Source organism: Beta vulgaris, chromosome 3 (genome assembly GCF_026745355.1).
Source record: "Beta vulgaris subsp. vulgaris cultivar EL10 chromosome 3, EL10.2, whole genome shotgun sequence".
NCBI lineage: Eukaryota > Viridiplantae > Streptophyta > Magnoliopsida > Caryophyllales > Amaranthaceae > Beta > Beta vulgaris.
This window is the reverse complement of record NC_079204.1, coordinates 11363095-11382104: the sequence shown is the minus strand read 5'-3', so window position 1 is coordinate 11382104 and position 19010 is coordinate 11363095. Positions and strand designations below refer to the sequence as shown.

Genomic DNA, 19010 nt, shown 5'->3' with positions numbered 1-19010 from the left:
CTGGCAATAAAATTCATGAGTTACTCTTCCAGGTTCTGGAGTAAATACTCTGAAGGACTCAGCTACAAATTGAGCAATGAAATAAAGGGTATCTTCTCCCGTTTACTTCATGAAGGAACATTTAAATTGACAGGATATGTCCCTTGAGGATTTCCTATCTTTATGCATATAAAAAATTGACAGAATATGTATATAATCAAGGTAAAATAGCAAAAATGAGAGACTTTGTAATGAAGAAAGTTGGGAAGGCATATAAAATAAAGTTGTACGGGCATTATCAAAATGAAGATACTTTTTTTTTAGGGAAGAAATACATTATTTGAAGTTCGAAACGAAAGGCCACATGTTCAAGAATCAAGACTTGATACTACAATGCCATACTCTTGTCATGAGAGTGTCACCTTCATTGATAGTTAAAATCTGAAATTTCTTCATATAATCAATAATAAACTTGATATCTATTCAAATAACCTAACACATTTATGGGCTATAATTCATATTCTAAGGATATGTGAAACAATTTTGATCACTTGGTACACCTGCAGTCAGCAGAAACAGATTGATGCATGCCTCAGGCTCTGTTACTGTGACTAAATTTCGACACTACATTCAATCTCAATGAGCAAGTTCTGCCGCATCATCAACTATCAGAAAACAAGTTTTAACTTTGAGATCAAATTGGAACAAGCAATCTTCGGAGTTGGACACAATTTTTGTACTTATCCAAACAAAGAACCCGACAATTGAACAAAATTTCTCGTAAACATTACTCAAATTGGGGAGTTCTATAGATAAAGCATTAAGAAGTACCGCATGTCTATTGCCTTCAAAAACATCATGACATTAATAACTAAATGAAAACACCTCTCCAAACAAACAATTCAGTTATCTTCAAAATTCATAGTAAGATAGCACCACTATATATGGAGGCACCTACAAAAGCCCTACAGCATGATAACCATGGCGGGATCGTCTAAGAGTCGGCGATTGTAACTTCAACCTCAACCCCAGGCTCAATGGTGATAGATGTGATCTGCTTGACAACATCTGGGGAGCTGAAGAGGTCGATGACTCTCTTGTGGACACGCAACTCAAATCTGTCCCATGTGTTGGTTCCTGAAACATAATTTTAGAAACAGTTATACATATGATAAACATATGAATATAAGATCCCCAAAACGGTAACAATGCTCAATGCATAACAACCACTAACGCTTTTTCTCCTCCCCACAACATATCACTACATTTGAGTAAAAAGTTCACATAAGTTATAAAAATTGAGATGTTCCATTAAGGGTGAACAAGAACCAACAGAGACAAAGGTTATAAGAGCATATAAGATAGCAAAAAGGTCGCCAAGTGCTGATAAATTCTGATATGGTAATAGGTCCAATAAGATCATAAGAACAAAATACAGGTGAAGAGGGTACACTCTGAATCCAAATGTGCAGATTCTGCTATGCATTTATAGAGTTACAACATATAAACACTCTGTGGAACCATATTTCAAGTGAAAGGGGCTCAAAGTAGATGGAGGGTAAATGAAATTCAACAATGCAACCAATAACCGTCCAATTCAAGAGGCATTCTTCCTGAATCCCTCATGAATTAAAACTGTTACAGAGCTCGTGTCTGGAACTCATCGAAACTCTGAGAACTCCTAATTTGACAATTATGAACTAAATATCACATACCTTCTCCACAGGGAGACTTCCTTGTTGTGATCTTCAGAACCTTGGTTGGCATCCTTACTGGTCCCTTGACTCTAAGATGCTTGTCCTTTGCACCACGTACAAGATCAGCACACACTATTCCATAGATAGAACCAAAACAAATATTAATACATTAGATTCCTCAACCAGCAGTTTAAGTTTTTTACAAATAGCAAAAATAGAACCACTATTATAGCAAGCAATGACGCAGACAACTAGAGCTGTAAACAATTCCCGTTGATTAATGATAATACATAGCAATAACTAAAACAAAGAGAGCTGTAAGCAATTGACTGCTTCATTAATTAGCAATTGTAGCTCGGAGAACAATATCATACAAAATCAAAAGATAAGATGCCCAATTGAATTAGCAGATTAATAAAAGATGCCACATTTAGAGTTTTTTCAGTTCCCTCAACATCTTTTTTCAAATCCTTAAGACATCAACCACCACACTAACAATCACGATACACACCGATAGAGAAAGAAAAGAACAGTACACATGATACCCCCCAAGAGACTCATCTGCGACAACCAACATATACACCAATTTCTGTGGCAAAGATGCATAGCCTAGTTAATCAATTCATAGATACTTAATTTATAATCCTTGGCAGCCATTCTTTTTGGGACACAGATAATCTATGCAAAATCCAACATTCATTACTCGATAGGTTAATCGAGACGAATCCAATTGGAATAGCACAAACACTTACATACACCTTAAAACCCAATCTTACGCACCTCATCTTAAAACTTTGAACTCCAGAAAATGCAATCACACATCCAAATAACTAAACTTGCAACCACTTCATCATCCCAATAAACCATCGAATTAACATTTAATTCAGTAACAATCAACAAAAAAGTACAACATCATCAACAACTACCCAGATTACAAATTTGACATACAGATCTTTCAATCATAGTATTATACCAATAATTGAAGCAATAAAATCAACCCCACAATTAATGTATCAAAAAAAGCACCAAACTTTATAGCTTCAAATCAATATGAAGTAATAAATACAACAAATTTATAAAACCCTCAACAATATAAATAAAAAGAAATACCTTTCTCAAGATTCTTAACATTCTTAGAAGAAAGAGTGATTCTGATCTTGTGGGTGGTCTCTTGGGCTTCCTCCATACCCGGCTTTGTGGGCTTCATTGGGTACGCCATATTTCCTGCTACCTTCTGTTGTTTACAGAGAAATAAATTGCAAAAAATTAGAAAAAAAAAAAGTGGGTGTTGAAATTCGATTATGAAATCAAGAGAAGATAGAGATGAGAAAGTGCACCTAAGGTCGAGAGGAGAGAGAAACTGCGTGTGAGACGAAAGAAAGTGAAGGTTCGGCGGCCACAAGCTCTAGCAAAATGGAGGGAGAAGAGTCATAAACTGGAGTTTTATATCGTGCAATTTTTTTTAGGGTTAGGGTTTTAGCTCTTTTTATAATTTAGGGTTTCTTTTTTCTTTTATTTTTATTCTTTTTTTTTTTCTTCAGTTTTTTTTTTTCCTTATCATTTCGGATGTGATAAACAAAAACTGAAGTGCTTGCCATCAATAAGAAATTAGAAAAGAAAATAACAACCAAGTTTAATTTTGCTCACTTGGTAAGATTTTAACCCCTCATTTTGGTACGACTTTTTTAACCATTCATCTTCCTTCTACGTGTTTGGCCTTCTAAATTAGGAAATGTGTGGGGCAGCCCATAAGTTATTTATATTACCAAATAAAAAAATATTAATTACTTCAATTAATACATGATTATATCAAATATTCTAAATTAATGTTATTCTAAGAAATATATTAAATAATTATTTGTAAGTATATCAAAACCTTTTTTATACTATGAATTTTTATATTGTACTATGTCTTATATAGCTTATGTTTTTGTGTTTTTGCTCTTCAAAGGTTGTATTGAAATTCCTTAATTACTAAGCTTACTTTTTTTTGAAAGAGTAATTGTGCAGTTGATTATCTATGTAATACAAGTCGTGTAGTTAAAATATTTATATGATATTTTATTTGTCCTTTGTCAAAATTTTCTTTCATCTTAAAGTTCTAGATGATAATCAATTCGGTCTAAGAATTCTGAAAAGGTTCTCCTAATTTAGGATTTTATAAACTTTGTTAAATACAATATAATTTTTATAAGATATATTATAAATATTAAAGAATTCCTCTTTTGTTATGATATCTGATGACACCATTAATTAACAATGATTAGATTTATTTTAGCTCGGTCCAAGAATGAGAAGAGTCGAGGAAAGTCATGTTAAGTTAGGCACATGCCAATTTTTTGAAAAGGGGCTCATGTGCAACTCGACTTACGTGTAGTGTAATACTCCGTATTTTTAGTAGCATTTTCGTACTAATTATGAAAATATAAAGAATTAATAAAAAAGGTATTTTAATTTATTTACAAATTAATAGGAATAAATTATTGTTAATAGGAAATTGTTAGGCATTTTCGGAGTTTTAAAAGAGTAACCTAATCTTCACTTGACCTAGGGTTACTACCTTTTGAAGGGAGTATAAAAAGAAAAGGAGAGGGAATTTCAAAAACCTCAAACCTTTCCTTCTCCCTCTCCTCAGCCGACCTTCATCTCTCTCCTTCTCTCTCTCTCGAATTTTTCTCTCTCTCTCAGATCTCTCTCTCGGATTCTCTCAAACTCTCGCTGACTTTCCTCTCGCCTCCTCCCTCTCGTCGCCGGTGGTTGTGTGAGTGCAGACGAGGGCTTCGTGCGAATTGTCGAGAGTTTTCGGTGCAAATTCTGACGAAGGTGTTCGAGGGTTTGGTGTGAAAGGTGTGCGAGGGGTGCACTGTTCGGGGTTCGAGTGTTGCGACGAGAGTCGCGGTGTTTGAGGGCTGTGCGCAAGGCTGCGGTGAGGGTGCGCGAAGAGTCGGGGTCGTGCGAGTGTAGCCGCGCGACAAATCTGAGGTTGTGCGAGTGCTGGGCGGTGTTCGAGTGGTGCGGAAAAGTCGAGGGTGCTGTGCGAACCAGCGAGGCTGGTGTGTGGGTTTGGGCGACGAAACGAAGAGGGGTGCGAAGGGGTTCGTCGTGTGTGCGCGAAGGTGGTACGAGCGTCGGTCGAGTGTCGTGGCCGCGCGTAGGAGACGGGAAGTGTGCGCCGTCGCCGGAATTCTTGTGCCGGCGAAAGTCAGTGGTATAATCTTTGTACTTTAACTTAGTATGACAGTTTAGTTGTTGGGTTTATATTTACAGTTTTCATAATTTCGTAAGGTTTGTAATTAATAATTAATAATTGGAATGGTTAGTAAAGTAGCAGATTGTTTAACTAGTTAAGTTACTATTCTGTTGTTAAGTTAAAACTATGGTTAGGTTTGTAATTGGAATAAGATAAAAGTAGGAGACGTGTGTATTATTATTAGTTACAATTATTATCGTTTCATGGGTGACTTGTTTCACGGAACCTAACTTTGGAACTTACTTTTGGACATGGAACTTACTTTTGGACATGGAACTTACCTTTTGGACATATGACTTACCTTTTGGACATATGACTTACTTTTGGACATATGACTTACTTTTGGACATATGACTTAACTTCTGGACATAAGACAGGTTGGATTTATGACCCTTTCGGATTGGTAAAATAGTGGACTAATGTTACTAACTAACTTAGTTACTCACTAACTCTGACTTCTAAAAGACGTTAAATCCACTAGATCAGAATTATAACGAAAGCTCTGGAATAAGGTTTTAACTATTGCGTAATTCGAATCGTTAGATCGTTATGGTCTTAGTACGTAGTAGTTGTTAGTGTTATCAAGGACGTAACACTAAAGCTTTGTTTTAACGATTTAGGTCCCAATTTCATAAGCGGCTCGTTCTATTAAGTCAGCGAAAATTCTCCGCTACAAGGTACGTACGCGTACCAGTTTACTTTCAAAGCTTAGTATCATGATTAGGTTGCAGTTCATGTTATTGGAACCTAGTACCATGATAGGGAACATTTGATTGTGATTGTTTGGTTAGACGTTTATAACGTGAAATCAATATGATGCATTGAAATATGTTGCATTGAAATGCGAAGTTCTATCGTAGTGTAACATCAGCATTATTAATCTGATCTATAGAGTAACAAGAGTGTTACCAGAGATAAGATTGAGTTTGGTAATTAAGAGAGCATGTAAATGACTCCTTAAAGTTATAAAAAGAATGTTGTAGTAAAAGAAGATTATGGCGATACTTGTAGTTGGATTCCCTACAAGTATAGAACAATGGGGGGAGTGTGGGACTTGTCCTACACTCCTACGCAGGCCTACTGTGACGACAGTAGTGTCCTTATATTTTGATAACTCAAGTAGGCGGAAGGTTCCGTTCGATCTTGGGGGTATGCATACTAAGGTGATGGGTGTGAGACGGAACAAAACCGTATTTGCATTTCATCTAATAGACCAAGTTGTCTATTAAGGATTCAGTAGCCCGTATGATTCTAGTAAGATGACGGTGCCCGTTCGATGCCAAATAATGAAAGATTAAAGGATGTGAGATAACGTAGGTTCATATAGCAGTTGTAATGTATGCATCATTTATGTTCATATAGTTTCAATGGTTCATTACGTACTCAGCATAGCTGACTCTGTGTGTTATTATGTGTTTGTTGTCCTGTGATGAACTATTGACACTTCAATGGGGAGCAGACTAGGTGAGCTGGTGCTGCTGCATGATATCAAGCATAAGGGGGCTAGACTGTAGTTTGAAGTTAACTTTTGGTTTGAGTATTACTGAATTTTATAGAACATTGTTACATGGTTTGAGTTTGAATAAAGAGGGGTCAACTATGATTCCCGAGTTGTATTTACATTTTCTATTCCGCTGCAATTTGGTTTTGAGACAATGAATTTGAGTTACCGTATTTCTAATTATGCCTTGCGTTCCATCGCGGCGGTAACACTCCCAAAGTCGATGCGACGTAGCATTAGACGTGTATGGATTTTGGGGGTGTTACATGTAGTCCCAGTAAGTCAATGATCCTTTTAAATTATTTTTCATTTTTGGTTAAAAATGAGTGAACTAACAAGCAATCCATCTCGTTGTGCTTGGAAATGATTTCCATACCAGATCCATGACTTGCCATTGTGCCTCGCATCTCGTGTTACTAGCAAGTTCCTATCATATGCAGGTCAGGCCCAGTCTTGAGGGTTGTTTTGAAGAGTAATTGTCCAGGGCCCATAAACATTAGCGGCCTAGTTTCATGAAACTTTAAATAAAAGGAAATAACAACAACTACGTTCAACAAAATCAAGCTTGGCCAAGTTCCTACTAGCATTAGTGGTCCTATTAAATTTTTCTGTTTTTCTCAATTAGTTATTCATCAGTGTTATAAAAAATTTGATTTGAAAATACATTTATAATTATTGTTAACTTTTTACTATATTTTTCTTAAATCAATGTTTTATTGATTTTATTAGTTATTTGTTCATCATTATTCAAATATATTATCGAGAGAAACAAATATACATTAGAAGAAAGTCTGTGCTCAAATGAAGTGGAAGAATTTATGCATCAAACTCAATTGTCGAAAAAAATTTGATTTATATAATACAGATTACAGAAGAATAATCAACATTTAGGTTTTAAATTAGGGTTATGCTATATGTAGCCCTTAGGGTTGCATATAAGACATAAATACACTACTTAAAATGGAAATAAGTTGTGAATTTATGAAAAACTACTTTTGCATCAACCGATGTAATAAATGATCAATTAATGCAACATATTTTTATTTTTCAGCTTCTTATATACAATCCTTAAGGCTGCATATAGCTTATCCTTTTAAAATATTATGAGTATAATTATTAATATGAAATTCAAGTTTTATTTTTTTTTCTAATCATGTCAATCAATTTATATTATTAATTTAATTTTTGAATAATTTTTTTTCACATGTAGGTAATAAGAGGAAATCATTCTCCTTAATTAATTTTTCATTGAAATTACAAATTCAATTTCATTATTAACTTGTTCAATATATATGGCAAGTATGAAGAAGAAAAGATTTATATGACAATTTAATTTCATTAAAGGTAAATTAAACTTTTTATGAGAAATCAACTTCCTCCCCCTTCACTTATGGATTAATGGAGATCATTGTTGCCAATCCCAGGTTGAGTCGCTTTTCTCCATCTAATGTCTCAACTCATGCCAAACCCCAGTTGACAACCTCAACTGATCTACAAAGTTTCTACATCACCCACATCTGATCTTTTAAATCTGCAATCTACTATCTTCAAATATTCAGTCGAATTCAAATGTGTGCTGCCAGGAGATAGCATATGATTTCAAGGTTTTTACTCAATGTTTCACCAGCGACTTCTCCGTTGTAATCAACAGATACCCTAAGATACTAATGCAAATAGAGACACGAATAAACTCTATCAAACAAGGGTATAGTAATCTTACAACCTAATGGTGACAGAGAAATGTACTTCTTTGATACATAAATTTCTCAAGTTACAGCCCTCTTGCCAGGAGGAAGAAATTCCCAAGGTATTTAAAGCATATTTTACATATTTCTGTAGCAAACTGGACTAGTTCTTCATACCCCCTAAATCAGCAGTGTTTGCACAAAACATTCAAATGCGAACACTTCACATGATAAGAATAAAAAGCTTAAACCTTCAGGTTATAAACAAAAGTTCCTACCAACTAAAATGATTGAAAGTCAATTAAACATGTTCCCCTTCATTTTCAGAAGATTCAACACTATACAGACAATACAGCCACAAATTAACCAACTCACCACACTCAAAGAAGGTATTGAAAGCTCAGAATCAAATTAGGGATCATTAAGATATTGATGAAACATTTGCATCTGAAGTAGATTACTGGCGGTTATTGTCTCTATCATGTTCTTGATCCATTTCTTCCGCATCCTCAAAGCACTGGTCATTGATGTGCAGCTGAAATAAAGAAACAACATTAATACCATCGTTGTCTATCTACCACTTTCTCTGTTTCTAAATACTTGACACACTTCTCCGATGCATAATTTTGATATTTTTAATATCTCTAATTCCCTATATGTGAAAACTATAAAAAGAAAAGGTTGATATCTTGAAAGTGTATGTCTACCCACCAATCTAACAAGATCCCACAAGACTATACTTTTTCATATGTAAAAGTAACAAAACACAGTCGAGAGAAGAGTGCTAATAGTGCAAACGTTAGTCCGTGTCAAGTGTTCTGGAAAAGGAGGAAGTATGTAATTCACAACAAGGCAAGATCTTGACGGAATACCAAATGCTAGATTGCACTTTGAGCAGGTAAGGCTAATTATCACCTTAAAGCTCCACACATTATTTATCCTTAGATTACCTCAATAAGTTGAACAAACTAGCCCCCAATTGAAGTTATCTGAAGTCATTAGCCCTCACCTCAAAAAATATTAGATTCGGAATTCATATTTTTTTTAAAGATGAAAAAAAGAACATGGCATAAACTGCATATCCTAATCATAAGAGAAAAGGCTAGACAACAAGTCACAGACTCCAATTACTAATCTGGCTACTAGCCTACTACACGTATCTACATGACAAAAAGACTGAAAATCAAAAGTGGAAAGTTCAAAATATAACAAGTGACCTGCAACTATTTCACATAGCTATCCCTGTCAAAGTCGGTTAAGGATGCACCCACGTAGTTGCTCTCTATGATGAATATATCATAATATAGGTCTCCATTTAAGAGAAGGAATCATCCACCTGCCTAGCCCGAAGTCAAGAGGACACGGCAAAGGCGCATATCTTAGAATTAGTCTTGTACTCTTGTTCAGTCTGAGATTAATCAAAAGATGTACGAAACCATTTCTCTGAATCCAGGTGACTTCAGAGAGGCATTGTTAGTTTGTCATTGCTGCAGGGATCAATATACCATATGTATAAGGAGTTAGTGGCAACGAGATTCCACATGATCGTCCATTTGCCTATTGTCTTACTGCAGCTTAAAAACACAAAATCCAATCTAGGCCACATAAGTGTTTTCAGCTTACGGTGGTAAGATTTCAGTATTCACCCATAAATTTCTCACGCTTAGCTTCCTCCAAGGCTCTCACTCAAAAATTATGCACTTGCGTATACTTTGTACATAAAGCCAAAAAGATGTATGTTAAAGTTCCTTTGTCATAAAGTCAACAAAATTCAAGGTATGATATTAATTATGCATTGACATGGGCATAGCATACCTGAAGTACATTATGTGCCAAGTCATGATGGCCATTTGAATGACCTATTGAATTGACTAAATCCTCAGAGAAGGTCCAGTTAGAAGCATTCTCAGAATTCAACTGGTCAGCACTGAAAATCCAATTGTGCTCCTCTGTATCTTCGTCTGAATAATCAACAGGTAAGCAAGATGCATAAACAAGATAGACAAAATAAAATTATCTTCAATTTGCATTAAGAAGTCATTTACCTTGCCTAGGTTCAGGATTCAGCTCTGCGCATTCACAGAAGACCTCAAACAAAGTTTCCACTATCAAATACATAGTTACATTAGGATCCATTAAAATAATTAGAAGGCGAGATTAGAAATAACAACATAACTAATAGAAAAAGAATATTAAGACAAACATACATTGACTAGAATCAGATGGAACAAGCCTCATTTCTTTAACCTCTGATATTCCATAAGACCAATCAACGGTTTGTTGTTGCTCTTCGTCTTCTTCATCTTCATTGTCACCTTCATCATCTCCAGTTTCAATCTACAATTGAGATTGAAAGTCACGAGTTACATTAAAAAGCATGATTCAAAAACACAATCAACTACCACCGACTGAAATAAATCTTTGTTGAAGTTACTGAAGCTGAAGCCAGCAGCTTACAAGCATCAGCAACACTGAAGCCAGCAGCTCACAAGCAACAGTACATACAGCAACCGTCAGCTCTAACAAACTTAGCCAGCTCAGCTTATTCTGTTACTTGTAAATAACAAACTTGTACAGCTCATCTAGAGTTAGTTATTTTCGTTTTCTCTCTTCTTCTAGTTGTGTATATATAGCTGAGGTTGTAATGATTGTAGCTTAACAATTACAATATATCTTTTCTCTCTCTAAAATTCAGAGAGTTGTATTCTCTCTAAGCATATTGATGCAATATTCAAAGTTCTTCTACTGAATTCATATTGTTAGATGAACAATTTCATCATGGTATCAGAGCAATAAGTTCTGGATTATAATCAAAATTCCGCAACAATTCTTAATCTCTGATTTGAAGACTGAAATCAAGTCTGCTAGTCTGTAAGTTTGAATCAAACTTTTCTTTGCTCAAAACAAAGAAATCGAGGTATTTTACTTCTCAAATTCTTTCGAATTACATCAAAAACACCACAAAATTAGTTCCTATCGCATTTTCTGGTTCTGGCTTTGCTGATCGGAAAAGGTCTATGGTAATAGCATTATTAACTAGAAACAAGCTAGGATTTGTTGATGATTCTATATTAAAACCATCTGGAAATGCATGTTTATTGAAAATCTGGACTAGATGTAATGATCTAGTTATATCCTGGTTTCTTGCTTCATTAGATCAGATCATTGCTAGATCTATATTATATTTTAAAAAATTTTGAGAGATTTGGCTTAATCTTGAAGAAAGATTTGGAAACTTTTCTGGAACTGAGTTATATAGTTTGCAACAGCAACTGAATGATATAACTCAGGAGGAAGATGAAAATATTTCAGAGTTTTTTACAAGAATCAAATCTCTATGGGATATGATTGATGGTCTTGATCCAATCCCTGCTTGTGTGTGTACTAGTTGCAATTGCAATTTAACTAAACTCATACTGAAGTCACAACAGAATATTAGATTGCTGAATTTCCTGATGAAAGCTAATCAGAAGTATGCATTGGTAAAGAGTACTATACTCATGATGCAACCATTACCAAACATAACTCAAGCCTATAGACTTCTTTGCCAAGACCTTACTGGTAACAAAAGATCTTCAATCTTTTATTGTGACCATTGCAAAATGGGAGGTCATTCTATGGATAGATGCTGGAAAGTTCATGGTTATCCTGCCAATCACAAATTTGCCAAAGGCAAGAAGGTAGCAGCAGCTGCTCATGGTGATATAGCTGATGATGAAAATAGTGACATGATTTAAGCATCATTCACTAAAGATCAATATGTCAAGCTGATGGATGTTCTTAATCAACATACCACTGCAGACCAAGATGAACATCATGCTGGAGGTTCTGGTTCTCTTGGTCTGGCAGCTAGTGCTCAACTAGCAGGTACTTTTTGTTTAAATTCTATTTTGAATCAAAATTGGATCATTGACAGTGGTGCAACTGATCATATGTGTTCCAATTTGAATTTGTTTACCAATTATCATGAAGTATCTGGTACAAATTACTTCATAACTATACATGATGGAAGCAAAGTTAAGGTAAAGCATGTTGGAAACATTAAATTAGGTTCTTATTTAGAACTTAAAAATGTTATGCATGTTCCAGGGTTTCATTTTAATCTTATCTCTATTCCAAAGATGTGTCAAGATGCTTCTTACACAATTAAATTCACTCATGATAAGTGTTTAATTCAAGGCCCTTTGATGAACCAATACATGGTTCTTGGTGAGCTGGAGCATGGTCTGTACAAATTAAGTGAAGAAGTTCTTTCCTCTACAACTTCTACTACTGCTGATGTAGATAATAATGTTGTTGATGTACCTACTCCAAACATTTCTACTTGTTTTACTGCTGTAGAAAATGCCAAATTATGGCTTCGGAGATTAGGACACATATCTTTTAAGAAGATTCCAGAATTAGATCAATCTATAGACATACATGGTTGTTTAGCTGAAAACATTTGTCAAATTTGTCCCTTAGCAAAACAACCTAAAAGATCTTTTTCTACTAGTTCAATAAAATCCACTTTTGCTTTCCAATTACTCCATGTAGATGTATGGGGTCCTTACAAGACTTGTACCCATTTTGGTCATAACATGTTTCTTACAATTGTTGATGATTTTACAAGAGTTACATGGACACATTTAATGAAAAGCAAGTCTGATTATGTTGCCTTAATGACTCAGTTTTTGAACTTTGTTGCTACTCAGTTTCACACTCAAGTTCAAATTGTAAGAACAGACAATGCTCCTAATCTTATAGAAGGAGACATGAAGCAGCTCTAAAGGCATTGAAAATCAGAAGAGTTATAGTGGTACACCACAATAAAATGGTGTAGTAGATCGCAAACACAGGCATTTACTTGAAACAGCAAGATCACTTCTCTTGCAATCCAGAATTCCCACAAAGTATTGGGGTGATTGCATATTAATTGCCACCTATTTGATTAATAGAATGCCACTCAAAAGCATTCAAAATGTAACTCCATTTGAAAAACTCTTCAAATACAAACCTACTCTTAAACCCTTAAGAATATTTGGGTGTTTATGATATGCTAACACCACATCTGTGAACAGAACCAAACTGGATCCTAAAGCTCACCCTTGTATCTTCCTTGGATACCCTCCTGCACAAAAGTATACAAAGTTCTTGACCTTGTTACACACAAAATTATGATCTCCAGAGATGTTGTTTTCTTTGAAAAACACTTCCCTTTTCACTACTCTTCAACTACAAACACACCTCTCTCTCACAAATCTATCCTATGCAAATTTTTCTTCCCAGAGTTACTGATCTTAGTGATACTAGTTCAGTTCCTTTTTCTACTTTTCTTAACACTCCTAATACAACATCATCTCCTTCCATTTCTGAATCTTCTCTCCTACTGCATCTTCTCTTCCTATTCCAAAAAGTCTACAAGAATTTCTAAACCTAGTGCACATCTTAAAGATTTTGTTTGTTCCCACACCACTATCACACCCTGGTGTAATCTGGTTTCACTCCAACACTTACCATCACATTCTAAAGCTTTCCTAGCATCTTTACTCAATACTATTGAGCCAACTAGTTATTCTAGAGCTGCTAAAGATCCATTATGGACAGAGGCAATGGATAAAGAAATTCTAGCCTTGACAGAAAACAAGACATGGGATATTGTATCTCTTCCTAAAGGAAAGAAACCCATTGGTTGCAAATGGGTTAATAGAATCATAAGAAAAGCAGATGGTTCTATTGATAGATACAAGGCAAGGTTGGTTGCAAAGGATTTTACCCAAAAATATGGTATAGATTACCAAGAAACTTTTTCTCCAGTTGTGAAGACGCCTACTATCAGAAGTATTCTAGCTTTGGCTGCTAGTAAAGGTTGGGATTTATGTCAATTAGATATATACAATGTCTTCTTACATGGAGATCTCCATGAAGAAGTGTATATGCACATGCCTACTGGACTTCCTAATCCACACAATCTTGTTTGTAGGCTTAGAAAACCTCTTTATGGCCTCAAATAAGCCAGCAGACAATGGTTTGAAAAGTTGCATTATGCTTTGCTATCACAAGGTTTTATTCAGTCTAGAAATGACTATTCTCTATTTCTCAAGAAAGAAAGTGCATATCTCACTAGATCTCACTATCCTTGTTGTGTATGTTGATGATATAATCATCACAGGTACCAACTTAGCCACCATTGATTCCATAAAAGCCTATTTACATACCACCTTCAGTATCAAAGACCTAGGGAAATTACACTATTTCCTAGGTATTGAAGTTATTACTACTTCTGAAGGTTTTATTCTTTCACAACACAAATTCACTAAAGGGCTCCTACAAGATAGTGGCTTGATTTTTCAGAAAAAGACTTCCACTCCTCTTCCTACCCATGTGAAGTTATTGGTTGATGAAGGAGAATTATATCATGATCCAGCAACTTACAAAAGTTTAATTGGTAAGCTAAATTTTTTAACACATACCAGACGTGATCTTGCTTTTGCTGTCCAAAGCTTAAGCCAATTTATGCATTCTCCTAGACTTGCTCATTATCAGGCTCTTGTTCACACTCTTCACTATGTGAATTCTAGTGCTGGTCAAGGCATTCTTCTTAAAGCATCTGATAAGCTTACCCTTGAGGCTTATAGTGACTCAGACTGGGTTGCTTGCCCTAATACCAGGAAGTCTGACACTGTTTATGTCCTTCTCTCGGGGAATTCTCCAATTAGTTGGAAATCTAAAAAGCAAGGCACAACATCTAAGTCTTCATCAGAAGCTGAATATAGAGCTAAGGCTCAAGCTGCCTCAGAAGTTTGCTGGTTGGTTAGGCTTCTTACAGAACTAGGCCTTTTCTAATCTTACCCCTGTTACTCTACATTGTGATAATATGTGCCTTACATATTGCTCGCAATCCAGTTTTCCATGAGCGTACCAAGCACATAGAAGTAGATTGTCATTTTACTCGAGACAAAGTTATTGAAGGCTTACTCCAGCTCAGTTATCTTCCTACTCAAAACCAATTGGCTGATGTCTTTACCAAAATACTTCCTGTTGCTCAAAATAAAAACCTTCTTTTCAAACTAGGTTTGGTTCCTACTTCCTCATCGGCTCATCCCCTAGTTTGAGGGGGGGTGTTTGAAGTTACTGAAGCTGAAGCCAGCAACTTACAAGCATCAGCAACACTGAAGCCAACAGCTCACAAGCATCCGTACATACAACAATCCTCAACTCTAACAAACTTAACCAACTCAGCTTATTCTGTTACTTGTAAATAACAAACTTGTACAGCTCATCTAGAGTTAGTTATTTTCGTTTTCTCTCTTCTTCTAGTTGTGTATATACAGCTGAGGTTGTAATGATTGTAGCTTAACAATTACAATATATCTTTTCTCTCTCTAAAATTCAGAGAGTAGTATTCTCTCTAAGCATATTGATGCAATATTCAAAGTTCTTCTACTGAATTCATATTGTTAGATGTCATCAATCTTTAAGACTTATCTCCAGGATCAGGAATCAAGATACTACTCATCATATTGCAAAACATCAAACTAACAGCTAAGTGTCTAAGCTAAGTGAAAATCAAATTGATCCCGAGTCAATTTGGGCAATTTATTGTCCTTCATTCAAGGTCAAAAGGCAGTCCCCTGGTTCAACTTGAGGTTGGTGCTAGGATTGAAACGATAATTAATGCCAAAATAGGCAAACGATACAACCACTATCAGAAACCTCAAGGTATGTAAACATGAGAACCAAACCACATACAATTACGATAGAAATGGGGGAGCTCTAAAATCGCGCTCCAATGACCAACAAGGAAAGAGAGCAAAATAAGGGTGCGTTCTATTCAACTTATTGGACCTGAACTTATTGGAACTTATCTGAACTGAACTTATTGAACCTGAACTGAACTTATTGGAACTTATTAAACCTGATTGGACCTGATTCAACTTATTGAACCTGATTGGAACTTATTGGACCTGATTGAACCTGATTGACCTTATTGGACCTTATTGGAACTTATTGACCCTGATTGAAACTTATTAGACCTTATTGGACCTGATTGAAACTTATTAGACCTTATTGAACCTGATTGAAACTTATTTGACCTTATTAGACAAAAACATTGACCATGAATAACATAAATATTACCACTAACGTAAATACTACCCCTCAAAATTTTTTATGGAATAATAATTATTATAATTCGTCCTTTAAAAAATAATGATTATTAATTATCTCTTATGATAATTAATTTAACAAAAAAATTACTATTTATATATTTGCCTATACATAACTTTCATCACTAATATATCTAATAGTGTTGTTTTAATTTTATAAAACACTAGTAGAAAATCAAAAAAGCTGAGCAAAAGGCAGTGAACTTTCATTGTAAAGGGCTTGATTATGGGCCTGATTCTCCTTTTCCTAATCAATGAAAATAAGCTGAACATTTATTGCTAACAACAACTCCTTCATTCATTTCTTCAGCTTTCTTCACCTTTCATTTATTTGAATGTTACTAGAAGAAAGAGAAAAAAATGTTCAAAGTCACAGTAGCTTCAACACCTCTCAGATTTCTTCTCATTACTTCTCCTTTCTTCTCCTTTCTTCTCAACAGAGTAGCTTCAACACCTCTCAAATATTTGTAATTATAATTATTATTATTATTATTGTTAACCTTAATTATTTGACCATGATTATAATATTATTCAATAGCAATATAAATAATCAAATAATAGACAATAATACAAGTATAATACTATACATTGTGATACTTTAATAAAAAATTCTAATAATAACATAATCAGCTAATAGTAATATGAATAATAAAATAATAGACATAATACAAATAAATAATAAAATAATAGACATAATACAAATAAATAATAAAATAATAGACACTACTACAAGTATAATACTATATAATCATTGTGGTACTTTAATTAAAATTCTAATAACATAATCCGCTAATAGTGATATGAAATTATGAATAACAAAATAGTGGACAATAATACAAATGTTTATTAAACATTGACTATTTGGACCTTATTAGACCTGATTGGAACTTATTGGACCTTATTAGACCTGATTGGAACTTATTGCACTTGATTGGAACTTATTGCACCTGATTGGAACTTATTGGACCTTATTAGACCTTATTGGAACTTATTGCACTTATTAGACCTTATTGCAACTTATCTGAACTTATCTGAACTTATTGGACCTGAAACTTAATTTTTTAAGTTGAACAGAACGCACCCTAAGTGTGCAAGATGATTGAAGGAAATTTTGCAAATTCTTGAAAGCCCGTTTTTACATTATTTGCTAGCTCAATTGCCAGAAACACTTGTCACATTCCTCTTTTTGGTTTGGACCGGATCAAGGGAAATATTGGTTGAACTTCATCTTTCAAGGGTGGAAAATTACTTTCCCTAAGGAGGCAAGTGAAGCCACAATTTCCCCCACTTTATCAAACAATACCACAACACAAACAAAGGAAAATGAATTCAAAGGAAAATGAATTTAGAAATTAGAATTGAGTTTTCCTCTAGAAAATGGTTTTCATGGAAAATCACTTCCATAGGAAATGTTTTCCGTCCAACCAAACAACACCCTACTAGAAAATACAATGAATCATCTGAATGCAATTACTTCATAACTCGAGCAAGATGAATAAAAATTGCACCCAGAATAAACACCAAAAAAAATTAATCTACTGATTACCAGTCAATTGGTAAAAAAAATTTTATAAGTTGAGCAATAAATTGAAACCTGAGTGTAAATGCAAGGTGAAGGATAAGCTTCAATATCTCTGGAAACAGCGTGAAGCGAAATCGACACGAAATCCACGGCATAACCTCTACTCCTATCTACATCGCTCAGCCAAATCACTTTTCTTCAATTACCAGAACAAATTCATCAGAACTATAGACTGGGAAAAAAAAAAAAAGGAGAAAAACATTTGAAGGAGGAGAGAGAAAATACTTGGAGGAAATGTAGAGAGTGCCGGGTGATTCGGGGGCTCGATTTCCGAGGACAATGGAAACGGAAGGTAGAGTGTGCATAAGCACTTCGCCATTGTCGGCGTCGAGAATTGGTTGGCCTGCGCCGTCGCCGGTTCTTTCTGCGAAGATTCTAAGCCCTACCGCCATTTTTGAGTTGTTGGGGACTTCCGGACTTGGGGTTGAAGTGGAACTTGGAAGTGTGATTTTACTAGGGTTTTAGCAATTGCTTTTGGTTTTCGAATGATTGTGAGTTCAAGTGTACCACGAAGGCAGTATAAAGTATAAAGAAGAGGATGTGAAATTTGAACCTATAATCTATCGTTTACAATGTCTTAATTTTAATTATTAGGTCAAGATATTCTTGCGATGTGGATTATCGCTGGAATTGTTCAATAAATTATTAAGATTGTGAATTGTAATAGAGATAGTAAGGTAGGATTATAGGCTTATCGATGATGTATATTTCATATTTGTATAATTTATGAGTTACCGGCAAAAACACGTGAGATTGCAAAAAAAAACATATATTGTTATGAGATTACCCATAATATTACACAATCATTTGAGCGTGTAGTTATACATAAAAGACGGACTGACATATAAGAAAATGACAAATACTTCTAGTGATGAAGTAGGACTCCTACTTAGGAATTCAAAACCCCACCTCATGGTAGGGGATTTATGGTGAATTGTTTCAACTCTAGTATTATGTGGTACTGATTTTCTATTTCAATAACCGATTAAAATGATTAAGGTGTGACACTTTCCTTGGTGGTAAGTTCGAAAATAGCAATATTACCTTATATACTTAATTGAGTCTCTTAATCTCGATGTCTCCACAATCAAAAATGAATTTTGTATATATATATAAAAAAAAGTTGTTTTCATTTATAGAAAGTGTTATACATTTACAAACACAATTAA

At 34.8% G+C, this 19010-nt stretch overlaps 2 protein-coding genes across 2 annotated transcripts; both read right to left on the bottom strand.

Moving 5' to 3' along the window:
- Positions 1-743: 743 nt before the first annotated feature.
- Positions 744-3173, bottom strand: LOC104888661 (40S ribosomal protein S20-2). The gene is made up of 4 exons (XM_010673688.4): positions 3014-3173; positions 2787-2910; positions 1695-1808; positions 744-1116 (listed from the first exon to the last, which is right to left on the bottom strand). Exons 2-4 carry the CDS (start codon positions 2893-2895, stop codon positions 974-976), a joined length of 366 nt encoding a protein of 121 aa, XP_010671990.2. The 5' UTR covers positions 2896-2910; positions 3014-3173; the 3' UTR covers positions 744-973.
- Positions 3174-8092: 4919 nt separating this feature from the next.
- On the bottom strand, positions 8093-18304 carry LOC104888660 (chloride conductance regulatory protein ICln). Its single transcript, XM_010673686.4, has 6 exons — positions 18067-18304; positions 17854-17977; positions 10320-10449; positions 10158-10217; positions 9928-10073; positions 8093-8647 (listed from the first exon to the last, which is right to left on the bottom strand). The coding sequence occupies exons 1-6, from the start codon at positions 18231-18233 to the stop codon at positions 8570-8572; spliced, it is 705 nt and encodes a 234-aa protein (XP_010671988.2). The 5' UTR covers positions 18234-18304; the 3' UTR covers positions 8093-8569.
- Between the last annotated feature and the right edge of the window lie 706 nt (positions 18305-19010).

Coding starts and splice junctions, on each gene's coding strand:
- LOC104888661 (XM_010673688.4), bottom strand. CDS start 2,895: ATGGCGTACCCAATGAAGCCCACAAAGCCGGGTATGGAGGAAGCCCAA. Junction 1,809..2,786: donor TGTTAAGAATCTTGAGAAAG/GTATTTCTTTTT, acceptor TCTATGGAATAG/TGTGTGCTGATCTTGTACGT. Junction 1,117..1,694: donor GAAGTCTCCCTGTGGAGAAG/GTATGTGATATT, acceptor ATTATGTTTCAG/GAACCAACACATGGGACAGA.
- LOC104888660 (XM_010673686.4), bottom strand. CDS start 18,233: ATGGCGGTAGGGCTTAGAATCTTCGCAGAAAGAACCGGCGACGGCGCA. Junction 17,978..18,066: donor ACTCTCTACATTTCCTCCAA/GTATTTTCTCTC, acceptor TGGTAATTGAAG/AAAAGTGATTTGGCTGAGCG. Junction 10,074..10,157: donor GAATCCTGAACCTAGGCAAG/GTAAATGACTTC, acceptor TTGATTATTCAG/ACGAAGATACAGAGGAGCAC.